This window comes from Dipodomys merriami, unplaced genomic scaffold (genome assembly GCF_024711535.1).
Source record: "Dipodomys merriami isolate MVZ:Mamm:240054 unplaced genomic scaffold, mDipMer1.0.p SCAF_9, whole genome shotgun sequence".
In the NCBI taxonomy this organism is placed as follows: domain Eukaryota; kingdom Metazoa; phylum Chordata; class Mammalia; order Rodentia; family Heteromyidae; genus Dipodomys; species Dipodomys merriami.
The window spans coordinates 7,498,134-7,512,692 of NW_027206512.1; the positions used below are offsets into that span (position 1 = coordinate 7,498,134).

Here is a 14,559-nt window from a genome sequence, read left to right on the forward strand (position 1 = left end):
CACTGACAGCTTAGTGTCCTTTTGAGTTCTCAGCAGTCTAGTTATCTGAAGCTATTCCACAAGACTACATAATGAACCCTATACATGTTGATCTCAGTCAAGATCACTAAATAGGAAACTATCCACATTTTAGAAAAAGTTAACCCGGGATGGTGTTTTATGACATGGATTCTTCTTTGAAACTGACTTTAAATTAAAAGGATCCAAGGTAGAGACCTTCAAACTCCTGCTCGTTTATATCAGAGCAGTTTCCTATGCAGATACACTCATACTTGTTTCCTCTCTACAGAATATGTTCCCTGAATAATTCACATTTGTTTACACAAACAAACTAAACCACTGCACATTTGAAAATGTTTCATAGCTATTGATCAAATTATAATAGATCTCTAGTTTTATAAAGAACATAAACATCAGCAAATTGCTGGTGGCTCACATCTGTAATCCTAACTACTTAGGAGGCTGAAACCTTGAAGGATCATAGTTTGAAACTAGTCCAGGCAAATAATTTCAGAGGATTCCATCCCTAGTTTAACCACCAAAAAGCCCTGCCAGAGGCATAGATCAGAGGGTACAGCACCATCCAAGAAAGCAAGAGGTCCTGAGTACAAACACCAGTAACATCAGTATTTCTTCAATCCATTTATTCCTCATCTCACTCTTAGCCAGGTCTTAATCCTAACTGCCCCCAATAAGATTAGAGACAGAAGAAAAAAAAAAGACTTCCTTTCAACAGCCAAAACATGTGATACTTGGGGGTAAATACATGCATGTATGTGTACACAATAAAATACATTAAATAAAGATACACAAACCTCAGGGTGTTCAGACCTACAGAGAACACAGCAGAAACTGGGTCCACCTTCTTGCACCACAGCAGTTCATTACCCATGCACTCAAAAACTGTTTGATTGCATGAAACACTCTGTTTTTCCCCGTTACTAAAGTTAAGTGAGATTTTTATCTGTTTCCAGAAGTGTCCCAGACACTATCCAGTAGTTATTAACCTCCCCCCCCACACTTATCTATTGTGTCTGCTCATCTCTTTATTAACTGAGCTCTTTAGAAGAAGTGAGGATTAGGGGACACTGAAACCCTCTCTTTTTCATTTATTTGTAGCTAATGTATTCTATACAACAGCCAGACTGCCTTTCTTTCCTCAGATCTTAAAAAAATCCCTTCTCAGACCAGGCCTTCTCAAAGCATGTAATTTAAGTCTTTCATGCTGTATCCTTCACCTTGCTATTCCCTTCCTTGACACATATACTTTCTATGCTTTTTGCCTTCCTGTCAGTAAGTTGTGAGTGGAGGCAGGAGCCTGTTTTTATCTACCACCAAAGCCAGTTTCAGAACTCACTCCATTGAGAAATGGTTAACTGAGTGAACAAAAGGAAATTGAAGGAGGCAGGAAACAGACATGGAACTGTGAAATGCAGCAGTAAATATAAACCATATGTTTAGCAGTCTGCATGCTTACCCTGTTTTGAACTACCTACTCTACTTCATATATTTTCTAAGTTCGTTCTTTCCCCTAATATAGGGAGAAAAACAGATGCAAAGCTTACCTTAATTGTACTAGTGTGGGCTCCAGGGTACTCTTTCTCCTCCAGTGTTGACCATCTTTCAATAAACTTTGATACGAGGGAGTCATCATAGTCCACAATCTGAAATCCAGACACGTTCGCACCTCCAAACTGAATTTTTAATAGGTCTCCGTCAGTAAACCCCTAGACATAAAACACACTTATATTATCCAAGTAAAACTGACATTTGCCATAGAACTTGGCACGTTATGGTTCTATGTATTACAAAGGACACAGAGATAACAAGGCCTGCAGAAAAGGTTTCATGGATTTATGAGTCTATATGCTTCATCAGGCTGGCATCAAGTTGGTCTCTTGGTGGCTCCTTCTCCAACACCTCTTCACTGGCAGAAACACTTCAAAGTAGTGATAGAAAACAATTAAGTGACCAATCATTGCAGCCAATTTTTAATTTAAAACAGTTTCACATTAAGCCTGAAGCTCATTTAACAGCATTGAATTTCAGTTTCCTTCTATACATTTAACTCTGTATTTCTGGATGAAAAATATTTATTGCTCTTATTTAAATAATCAGTTTCAGATATTTTTCTTGTTTGTGCCAGTTGAGCCATGTACCTTGATTCAACTTGATTCATGACCAAACATCTACATCCTTCTCCATTTTTATCCAGTCACATATTTATTACTCAAAATGTTATTCATAACAAAGCCAAATAATATATTAGAATTTCATTTTTTGAGCATTATTTCATTCCATTGTTTATAACTGTCCCATTTGTTCACTATTAGTGATCTCTCTGCTTGTTTTTATCTTTCCTGGTTATTCCACAAAACATTTTATGCACCCAGGACTAAAACTTCACAAGAAAAGACTATAGTGTATTATTTGGCTAGCATTTCCAAGATCTTGAACTCAATCACAAGTACCACAAAAATTTATTTAATAGTCAAACAGATTAGGAAATTTATTTCCTATACTCTGCTGAATATTTAATTTCCAAGACATTCTTCTTACTTTCTTTTTTTAAAGACACTGTGTCAGTACAATAAATGGACCTCATGTTTCCATTTCTTGGAGTTCATTTCCATAAGCATCATTTTGTCTGGGCATATAAACATAGTAATCTTCTCCTAAGAATATTCTTCTTTGATATCACCATGAGAATGTTTAGAATGCTGTTTAATTAATCATGTCCAAGTGGGATTATTTGTCTTTTATTGTCCATTGGATTTACTTGTAGATTTATAGACATCTTCTAGTTATTACAAATGAGGGAAACCAAGCAGCTTGTGTTCCTTTGGGTCTGTTTTTTTTTTTTTAATTTCTATACCCTTTGTTTTATATTTAAGTCTATCTGATTTGGAGAGGGGAAGGGGAAACACAGAAATGGTGAGCCAATTCAGCAGTGATATTCACTAGACACTATGTTGAAAATGAACTATACAACTTGTTGGGCGGAGGGACAAAGGAGAAAAACGAGGGAGAGAGTGACACTGTTGGGGGGGAGGGGGGAGGCTGGGAAGGGATGTGAAGGGTAAACAAATGAGGAGGCTGCAATGCTTGGTAAGAAATGTACGCATTATCCTGCCCATGTAATTGTAACTCTTCTGTACAGTATGTTCACAAATAAAATAAAATTAAATTTAAAAAAAAAGAAATGTACTCATTACCTGACTTATGTAGCTGTATCGCTCTGTACATCACCTTTACAATAAAATTTAAGTGTTTAAAAAACAAAGCAAAAAAGAGACACTATGTCACTAAGTCTTTGAGGCTGTCCATGAACTCAGGATGTTTTTGCCTTAGCTTCCTGAGTGCTGAGATTAGAAGTGTGCACTACTACACTGAGTTTAAGACTTCTTTCCTGAAACTACTATCTGAACTGCTGCCTTTTCTATCTACTTGAAATACCTTTTACTTCTTTTTACTTTTTTGGTAAATTTCACTCCCTTGCTTGTGCTTCTTTGTTTTATTCTTTCTTCTATTAGAATCCCACAGTAATTTCCCATGACAGTTGCTAGTAAATGTTTTCAGACACTGAATGTTTGAAAGGAACTATATTTTATCATGACACTTAAGAAGTATTTTGACAACAAATACATCCTTTCAAATACTTGTTGTACATGATCTGCTTCCTACCCCTACATACTTCCCCAACTTCTATCAGAAACTTTTAAAATCTTCTCTTTATCCCTGACATTTTCCTGTAAGTCTTCCTCTTTTCACCCTTGTATGTGTTCAGTGGGTAGATTTGTGACCATCACTACTGAGTATTAGAATGGTTTTTTTCCCCTAGTTCAACTTTTCTCTCCTTCTGAAATGTCTTTTATTATAATATTATAACCTTGAGATTAACTGCCTAAGCTTACAGATATATATATATGTATATATCATATACATATGTTTTATATCATGTGTGTGTATATATATATACATATATATATATAATGTATGTATGTTTTATATTATGTTGACATTTTGTTCCTATCTGGGAGCCTGTTTCAATTTTATCTTCAAGCTCATATCATTTAACCTGTTATTTTAGGAAACTAATGTTCAGAGGTCTCTTTATTACCCCCCTGACATTTCAATAAAATGTTTTTGCCTTACATTTTTTATAAGTTAAATATTTCCCTTACTTTTCTATAGATACTGATTATAATAACTTTATTTTCCGATGTTTTCTGCTTTATTTCTGTTTTTTTTTTTTTTTTTTTTTGCCGAGCATGGGGCCTGAACTCAGGGCCTGGGCATTGCCCTCAGCTCTTCAGCTCAAGGCTAGCACTCTACCACTTGAACCACAGTGCCACTTCCAGCTTTTTCTGCTTGTGTGGTTCTGAGGAATTGAATCCAGGGCCTCATGCATGCAAGACAAGCACTCTACCACTGAGCCACCTTCCAAGCCTCTATTTCTGTATTTTTATCCATCTTTCATGCCAAAGACTTCCTTCCCATTGCCTAGTTGTACTTTGCTGATTCAGAGCCAGACACTGAAAACTTCCTTGGGATTTTCATAGGACAGTAAGATTCATTAGTGAAATCAAGCAGATGTCATGTACAGAGGTGAGTAATATACACAGAATCCATATTGGCAATTTTTTGATTCCTTTCTTCTGGGCCATTCAGAACCCTTCAATTCTCTACAATATGAATACGTACCTCCCTAAAATCTAGGTCCAGGATGGTGTCAATTAGTTGTCATGTTTTTTCAGTATATGTTTAAGTCTTCAGAACTTCTCCTATTCATATTCTTCCAGAAAAAAAGTTGTGCTTAGGAATTAGGGACTACCTGGTTGTTTGGAGGTAATACTCACATGCCCAGTCATTTCCTACAAAAGCCTTTTGGATAAGATACTATTTGCTGAGTACTTTGACCTATCCAGGTTTCCTAGGGTCAATTTTAGAGGTACAGCTAACATGCCCCTCCATCCTTTGGGTACATCCTCTCCTTTGGCCAATGGCTCAAATCCATCATTTTTCCTAGAGAATTTTCCTTGGGCAGTAGAAATGACTCCTGCACAGTCCTTCATCAATGACAAAATTAATAGCCTTCCCTTGCTAATTAATAGCCTTCCCTTAGTGCACTCAGAAAGTTTAAAAGCCCCTCTGCTATCCCTCAGGTTGAAGACATTAATTCAAGACAAGGCTCATTTCGACTACACCTAAATCTTCCCATGAACACCTTCTTTACTAAGCTACTTGTCCTTTCTCTTGCTTCTCTGTTCCATATAGACTGCTTCTCACCATGCTTAATGCACACATGGATACCCAGGCCACACTCTGCCCTAGGAAACCAGGACAGAACTCTATACCTCCACCTTGCCCTGTCAGGTTTTTGCTTCTTCTAAGTTTGACTCTCACAAGATCCTATGGAATGATGTTTGTCCCTGGTTTGTGATCCAGTATAACTACTTTCACCTTTTCCTCTTTCTTCATCCTTCATCTATTCTGTTGGCTTCTATACTGTTGAGGTTTACTTTCCCATTGTCTCTTCTCAGGGGAATTTTATAAAATCTTATCCATTCACAGTGATTTTACTGTGGTTTTACTCTAAGCAACACTTTCAACTGAAACCTTCAATAAGATTTTAAGCTACCCTTTGTGAGAATCAGTATTTCTGTATGTTTTCTTTTCTTCTCTGAAACGTCAATTTATGTAAAGCAGAGGAGGAAGAGTAAGAAAAGAAGACATGAATCACAGGAAAGAGCCAAGGATTAACCAGCCAGATGACAATAACTCATCAGATTTAAACTGACTGATTCTACTGCCCCACCCTGTGATTTGTCTACAGAAATTCAAAGTGTGAGATTTAAAAGTAGTCCCCATTGATGATCTTTAAACACTTTAAGATTTTAAAGGTAGAATCATGTCAAATCCCTAGCACTGGGGAAGCTCTACTTCTGAAAGCATTAAATTAAGGCCATGAGATGATAGTCACAGAAGGGAATACCAATTACCTTCTGATCACTTCCTCATCATCATGTGGCTCAGCTCTGCTTTTAAATGATGCATCAAAACTCAGCCACAGCCTGAGCTGGGGAACTAAATCAATCATTCAGCAAGTCCTGAAGATATTAATCTATAACATCTCAGGTTTTCTTAAATATCCCATAAAAACACTCAACAGACATTGGCTGGGGAAATGTAACACACACAATCACGAGTTTGAACAAGGAAAGCCCTACACCTTTGGATGGCCTTCTTCAGCTTGAAATATCAGTAACATGTCCATGTGTCCTCTAAGTTCTTGGAATTTACGGCAGAGAACAGATTGTTTTTCATAACTGATTCACTAAAACTTCATACAACAAGAAAACCAAATATTCTGAAGGAAGAATGGGTTGTGAGTTTGGATGAAATATTTAGTAGATCTGACCCTGGAAATTATGAAGGCAGCATGAACGTTTTAAAATATTTTTAAATTGTGTTCTTTCAAACCCTTCTTTCTTTTTTTCCCTACCATCACATATCAACTCTCAAATTGAGGAACCAATTTCTGTCACTATTTCTCAATGACCCAATATAATCTTCTCCATCTGGTTATTTTTAAAGATCACAGCTTTCAATGTGGCTCTGAGTTGTACATCATATGGCAAGATTCACACAAGGGACTGACTGTCCAGGCTGTTCCTGACACTGAATGTGGCTCTGCAGGTTCATTCTAGAGTTAGTTATTTAACTCTTGGTTCTCTTTAGGAAGACCTTTAGGATGTCTTCTCTACATACTAAGGGAAATCCTAGAGAAAGTTTATACACAGGTACTGTATTGCCAAGAAGAAATTTCTTCTACTATGCCTCTATCAGAAAGAATGACATTGCCTCATTTGTTAGGAAATGGAAAGACTTGGAAAAAATTATATTAAGTAAAGTAAGCCAGGCCCAAAGAAACATAGGTCCCATGGTTTACCTTATTTGCAATAACTAGTATATGTCTGAGTCAAGCACAAAAGGTCAGATAAGGTGATGTTAGGGAGATGAACCCTAAGATATGTATTCAAATGTTTTTTTTTTCATGCGATTGTTTCTAACACATTTATAAGATTATTTCTTTGTTGCTTTGTATGTTCCTTCCCCACGGTATTTCCCCTGCTTTCACTGTATTTGATATTGGTATAATTTGTGGAGGGGAAGGGAAAAAACAAATCGTTTAAATAGGGATACAGGTGGACCCATTGCAACAATGAGATGTACAAGTCATTATGCTGAAAAACGAACTTTACAACTTTGGTAGGGGAGGAGGAGAATTGGGTGGGGGTTGGGGGGGAGGATGGGAAGGGATGGGAAGGGGAAACAAAGGAGGAGGCTAAAATGCATGATAAGAAATGTACTCATTATCTTGCCCATGTAATTGTAACCCCTCTGGACAGTATTTTCACAATAAAAAAAAATTTCTTCTACAACAACCATAGCATGCTGATAGTAACTTTGATGAGAATGATGGTTTTATTTTTATCTCTTTCTGACACAGCTATGAATGTTTTCTGATATACAAGCTGGTACTCAAAAAATCATAAGACCCACCTTCATTCATATAATTTGTTTGCATGTTACCCTCTTTTTTCATGTTTTTATTCTGAGGTTGTAAATGGGAGATCAACACAAGGATCATACTTCCTTACAGTTTATAAACTTTTATATTGGAAAAGACTTTGTATTTCTTATCAATCAAATATAATAAAATTATACTTTCAAACATTGATAAATGGTGATTATTCCAAATTAATATTTTAATTAATAAGAGCATCTAATAAAATTAAATAACCTACCAGATTTGCAATGATGTAGTGGTAGCCTTTAACATGTTTTCCAATGGTGATAACCTAATGGCAATAAAGAAATAATGATTTAATAAATACAAATGTTTCAAAGTACAATCACTAGCATTCTGATTTGATTCTTGCAATTTACCTACCGTACCTTTTGGTATTCCATAATGACTCTTTTACAAATATAATAATCAAAACCACAGAATATTATTCTTGGGAAAAACTAATAATATGCTTTATGGCTTAATATCTTTTGAGGAGTCAGTCACTAAACCAAAATGATCAGCTCATTTTTGTTATAGTGAAAGTCAGGCCACAAAGTTTTGAGAAGCATAAAATTAAGAGTCACTTAATCCACAATAAGTCAAATTTCATTCCTAAAATTCTATGTCTTTTTAGTAAAATATCAAGCAGCTAAAATCGACACTGGACTATTATATTCCTGCATCCTTAATAATTGTTTATAGAGCTATACAAATTTCAAAGAATGCCGGTAAGAAAATAAATACAAATTTTTTCAGGGTGTCAGCTTTGACTCTGAGGTCTTTGATCCATCTGGAGTTGATTCTGGTGCAGGGTAATATATAAGGATCTAGCTTTAGTTTCCTACAAGTGATTAACCAGTTTTGCCAGCACCATTTACTGAATAGGCTGTCTTTCTTCCATTCTACTTTTTAAGCTCCCTTATGGAATATTAGGTGGCTATAGGTTTGTGGGTTCATTTCTGGGTTTTCAATTCTATTCCATTGGTCCTGAGGTCTATTCTTGTGCCAGTACCAAGCTGTTTTGATTACTATGGCTTTGTAGTAGAGTTTACAATTTGGTATTGATATTCCTCCAGCACTGTTCTTTCTGTTAAGGATCGTTTTTGCTATTTGTGGTCTTTTATTGTTCCATATGAATTTTTGGATTGCCTCTTCTATTTCCTTGAAGAAGGAGGTTGAAATATTGATAGGTATCGCATTGAATTTGTAGATATCCTTTGGAAGTATTGCCATTTTCACGATGTTACTGGAAGGAATAGAAGAAACCCTAGGTCTCCTTGACACAGGCTGAAATTTTCCTAATAGAGACCCAGAAACACAACAAATCAAAGAAAGGATGGACATGCATGAAAATGCAGAACTTCTGCATGGCAAAGGACATAGCTAGCAAGATCAATAAAAAGCCCATGAACTGGGACATAATTTTCACTAGCCATACAATGGACAAGGGTCTCATATCTAAAATATACCTGGAACTCAAAAAATTAAATCCCCCAATAACAAATCCTCAAAGAAACAACTGGCCGATAAATAAGTGGACTAAAGACTTAAAGAGAAACTTCACTGAAGAGGACATAAGAATGGCCAATAGACACATGAAGAAATGCTGAACCTCTCTAGCCATAAAAGAAATGCAAGTCAAAACAACATGTATGTCCTTCCCCCGCCCCCACGATGTAACCCCTGTTTTCACTGTATTTAATGTTGGTATAATTTGTGGAGGGGGAAAAAACAAATTGTTTCATTAGGGATACAGGTGGACCCCTTGCAACAATGAGATGTACAAGTCATTATGTTGAAGAACGAACTTTACAACTTTGGTGGGGGGGGAATGGGTGGGAAGGAATAGTAAGGGGAAACAAAGGAGGAGGCAACAATGCTTGATAAGAAATGCACTCATTACCTTGCTCATGTAATTGTAACCCCTCTGTATGGCTGAGTTCTGAGGATCGCGGTTGAAAGCCAGCCCAGACAGGAAAGTCCATGAAACTTTATCTCTAATAAACCACCAGAAAAATGGAAGTGGTGGTGTAGCTCAAGTGGTAGAACACTAGCCTTGAGCTGAAGAGGGCAGGGACAGCACTCAGGCCCAGAGTTCAAGCCCCACAACTGACTAAAAAAAAAAAAAAAAAAAAAAACCTTCTCTAATTTGGGGAGGGAAAGGGAAAACACAAAATTCTTAAATAGGAGTACAGGTTTGACCCATTGTAATAATGAGATGTACAAGACATTTTGTTGAAAAAGAACTTTCCCAACTTTGTGGGTGTGGGGTGCGGGGGGGGGGGGTGGAGAGTAGTTGTAGAGGTTGGAGGTAAGGGATGGTAGGGGAAAAAGAAAGGAGTAGGCAACAATGCTCAATAGGAAATGTACTCATTGCCTTGCTCATGTAACTGTAACCCCTCTGTACAATATTTTTACAGTAAAAAATAAAAAACAGAAAATAAATACAAAAATGTATATGGATATTTAATATGGCATTCCTACTCTAGACATCATGAAATGTTTATGGCTTAGTTCAAATTATATTATTTCTAACCTTAGACATCAAGGAAAGCGAGAAGGTATTTTTCTCCACAAATCTGAGTCATTCTCAGATGCTTACAATAATTTTGGGTATTGGTGAATCAATTTGCCTTCACTGACCTACATCAATTACCCAGAGAGTAGGTACAGATGAAATGGCCATGCTGTGTTCCTTGTACATGGTTACAAATACTCTTTAGCCTTAAATGGGTTTATAGGTGATAAACCCAATGTAAGATAAAATATGTAGAGTCAAAATGTATCTCATATACCTAATCACCAAACACCACAGCCTAGCAACACAGGAAGCTTAAGAGCATAGATTGTTTTCCCCTCATGCTCTAGTGTCTGACTGGGAGCTAGGGATGCTACAAGACAGCAAGAGCTTCACACTGCATATTGCTAGCTCTGGAAAAGACTCAGATTGGAATGGTTTCTACTGAATGCCTGTGCCTTTCATTGCAATATTAAAAAGTCAGAAATTGAGCTAGTTTGAATCAAGGATAATCAGTATTCAAAGGTAATTCCCAATGTTAAGGAAAGTGAGCACCCCAATGGAAAACATGGAATGTCAGGGCTATAGACAAAAAAAATTTACATTTGGTTGAACTGTTTTGATGATTTCCCGTAATAAGCTCTTTAATATGGTACAGAATCCAACTATCTTGCAAGCTTCTCCAAATCTACCTTCTTCATCCTGTGCACTCAGAGACCTAGAACCCTTCCTCTCTATAACCTTAGTACTTCACTTCTCTGGCTTTTCTGATTGGAATGTGCTCTTCATCCACTTTTATTTTTACAGCACCTTGATACTCAGTTTCATTGCTATCTACTGGGAGATGACTTCCTTGACTCTCCATTATCCCAGGCATTCAGGTACTCCAAAGCAATACACTCAGTTCAAGTAGAAGACAAGAGTCCTAGGAAGGATTTTTATCACGTGCCACTGTAATTTTAAGTGGTAGCCTTTAGACAGGAAGTTGGAACTTATATTGTGTTCTAAAACAGTTTTTATGCAACACAACTAAATTGCCTTTTCAAAGAAACTGAATCCTCTATATTGAAAGGAAAATTCTGGAAAAATAAAAATAAAAACAGATGTCTTTCTGAATGAAAAGTATATGAATTAACTTGAACTTAATCAGGATGATTGTGTCCATTGGCTCTCCTAAGGACATCTGTCGGTTGTACTTATTGTAAATGCTGTTTCAGAAACATCCATGTCTTCCTTCTGAGAATTTAGACATACATAGTAAATGATTATACAAATAGGCCTGCATTGTCCCTAATGTTCATTAACAGTAGGGATATGAATACTCACTATCGCTATGACCAGAAAAGAAAAATTAGTGACCACAGTAGGTGGCCATACCATCATAACTTTGCTTTATAGTAGTGACTAATATGATACTAACAACAGAAAAGTTAATTTATAAATGTTTCTTATGACTAAATTTTATATTAAATTACAGCTTAAAATAAGTGCATTCAGCAAGGTACTTATGGCTTATGTCTATAATCCTTACTCAGGGAGCTGAACTTTGAGTTTCACAGCTAGAAATCAGCCTGGGCAGAAAGTTTATGAGACTCTTATCTTCAATTAGACAGTAAAAAGCAAAACCTTGAGGTATGGTTCAAGCGGTAGAGAACACCTTTAACAAAAAAGCTACATGAGAATATTAGGACCTGAGTTCAAACCCTAGTACCAGTATCATAATCAAAAAAGAAAGGAAGGAAGAAAAGGAAAGAAAAGAAAAAAGGAAGGAAGGAAGGAAGGAAGGAAGCAAGGAAGGAAGGAAGGAAGGAAGGAAGGAAGGAAGGAAAGAAGGAAGGAAAAAGGAAGGAAAGCTTCCTGCTTTATGTTGCTTTATTTTTGTCATAATGCAATATCTGTCAGGAAGCTTTTACTTGATGAAGAAATGAATGAATCTGAGACAAATGCCACCTTTTCTGGGAACTTTACAACATGATCATTTCCCTTTTAAGAACAGATACTGCTTCCCCCGTGCTCTCTAGCTCACAGTGATACTGTGGAATTTAAATCTCCTCCAAAGTCCTTTGTGAGACTTGTTTCTCAGTAGTATAGCAAGATTGGAGAACCTTTAAAAAGTAGGGACTTAATGAAAGTAATGTCTGTGATCAAAGGAAGATGACTCTGAAAGAGGATTTCAAGACCCTGGTCTCTCACTCTCTCTGTTTTTGCTTCCTTACACCCTAAGGTGAGCAGCTTCTTCACCCACACCTCCCAGCACATGTCATGCATGATACATTTTCCAAAGCAAAAGTCCAATTGACTATAGATAGAAACCACAAAAACTATCTTTCTATAATATAATTATCTCAGGCTTTGGCTACAGCAAAGAAAGCTAAGCTACCACATTAAACTATAGCCCATACTAGCATCATATGGTGTGTATTCACTTTTTTCTTCCCTTCTAAACAAGCTCATAGAATGTTGCACTATGAACTTGGCTTTCTCTACATCCCTGGATCAAGATGGAGAATGTCCTTAATAAATGTTAGCGAAATGACACACAGTCCATTGCATTCACTCGAGAATCTTATGCAAACCTTTGTGCATGTTGAATATCTGTCCAAATAAACATTTATGTAACGATGATCACATATTCAAAACAAAATTTCCATAATGTCCTAGTTTCTTTCCAATTTCTGTCTTCTGGTTTTGAAATTTTTATAGAAACTTTTTGCTAACTTTTATTAAGATGAGTCAGGAATACCTAACATTTTTAAGCCAGATTAATGAACATTATTAAAATTCAGTTTTAATGAGAACTTCCTATGAAATTCAAATGGTATTTTGAGGTTCACATTTGAACAAGAGACCTTCATATTAATCTCCTGAGACTGGCACTAGGATTTTCCTTCTGAAATTATTCATCTCTCTGGCATATAGCATTTAGTTCTTTGTGATAACAAGTTAGTTTTATTCGTTATTCAATATTTCATGAGGCATGCAGTTTCCATGTCTCAAGACTTGTATAATATATCAATTAGGGCTTGTATAATATATCAATTAGGGCTTCATCAATGTTGGTAGAATGTTTTGTGTTATACAAATTAATGACTGTGTTTTTATTTCCTTAAAGCCTACATGGGCCAATAAGGATGTCATTTATGTGTTTTTGTTTCAACAAAATACAAGCCACAATCATACATATGCACACATAAACACATAGAATCAGAGAAACAGAGAGAAAGAAAAAATAAGGCGAAGGTATAGATAGCATCAAAGGATATCTTACTCAGTATGATTATGTATCCTTAGATATTTACCCTGACTTTGAAAGCAGGTACATTTTATCTTTAATCACTACAATATCACTTTGTGGCTGTGTTATCCTAAAAAAACCAAAAGCATAGCATGCTGGTATTCTAGGGACAGATACAAAACCTCCTTATCTCTGACATCATATTACTTTTTCAAAACTCTAAGTAGATACTTGTGGCTAATTTCTCAAATTGTTAACACAGTGTGACTATATTTCCTTCATATTTTAATTTGAGACATTACAGGGATTTTTATATTGACACAAATCCTTCAATATATGACAAAAATGATTTATTCTAAAAATACTTATTCTCTATAGAGATATTGAGTTAGATGGTAATATTAGCTTAGTATATTATAGTCTACATGCTGTATGTACTCTACAAAAATCTTTTCACTTTCTCTTAGCTTGCCATTAATTTTAACAATACTGTATGTTTATCCCTAAATAGTTCAGCAGAATTTAGTTCAAATTATGTAATTACAAAATATCAATATTCAAGGCAATGCTTAGCATGTAGAACATAAAAATCTGAAAATAAATGATGAATTTGATCAGTCAGCATGATTGATAAGCTACTGCTATTGCTAACTAAAGCCAGAGAAAATTTAATTGATCATTTTCATGGCATCCTATATAAACCATAAAATAAAAACCATTGTTCAAACACCTTGCACAAAGGAGCTTTTGCTCCTTGCCAATGCTGACATGGCAGCAGGTTCTATATTTGATGCCATTAGAAAACAGAGTGGAGCAAACCTGGTCAACAATGTCATTCACTTTATCCCGTTCACAGTCGAGGATTACACGCCGTTCTTTTTTTAGCTCCAGATCTTGGAAGAGTGATCTGTAAGTCTCATCTTTCTTGTCATTGTTAATATTCCCCACATTGATGGCAGTCACCTGCCACTTCTTTTCAGCTGCAGAATCCAGCACAGCTTGCAGTGTTGATAAGCCTAGAAGAGCAAAGGACAGGGCTGACTGATAAAGGGACTTGAACAGCTCAAAACTGGGCTGTGAAATCACCAGTATGTGGCCTGGTAAGCCTGATGTATTTGTGCAGCCGAGGGGATGATGACTCTTCACAAAAAGCCCTGGCTAGAATCTCTATTATCTATCTATTTTGGTCTATTTCACATCAGGAACTCATGATTTAAACTGTTGTTGGAT

At 36.2% G+C, this 14,559-nt stretch overlaps 1 protein-coding gene across 6 annotated transcripts in view; it reads right to left on the bottom strand.

The window, feature by feature from the left end:
- The window catches only part of Gria2 (glutamate ionotropic receptor AMPA type subunit 2), a 140,332-nt gene that overhangs the window by 39,095 nt on the left and 86,678 nt on the right, over window positions 1-14,559 (bottom strand). For all 6 annotated transcript variants that reach the window (XM_070012841.1, XM_070012840.1, XM_070012842.1 and 3 more), the window contains exons 4-6: window positions 14,149-14,345; window positions 7,812-7,865; window positions 1,566-1,727 (exon numbers count right to left, since the gene is read on the bottom strand). In XM_070012841.1, the coding sequence (XP_069868942.1) occupies window positions 1,566-1,727; window positions 7,812-7,865; window positions 14,149-14,345 (413 nt within the window). The remainder of the gene's footprint in view (window positions 1-1,565; window positions 1,728-7,811; window positions 7,866-14,148; window positions 14,346-14,559) is intronic.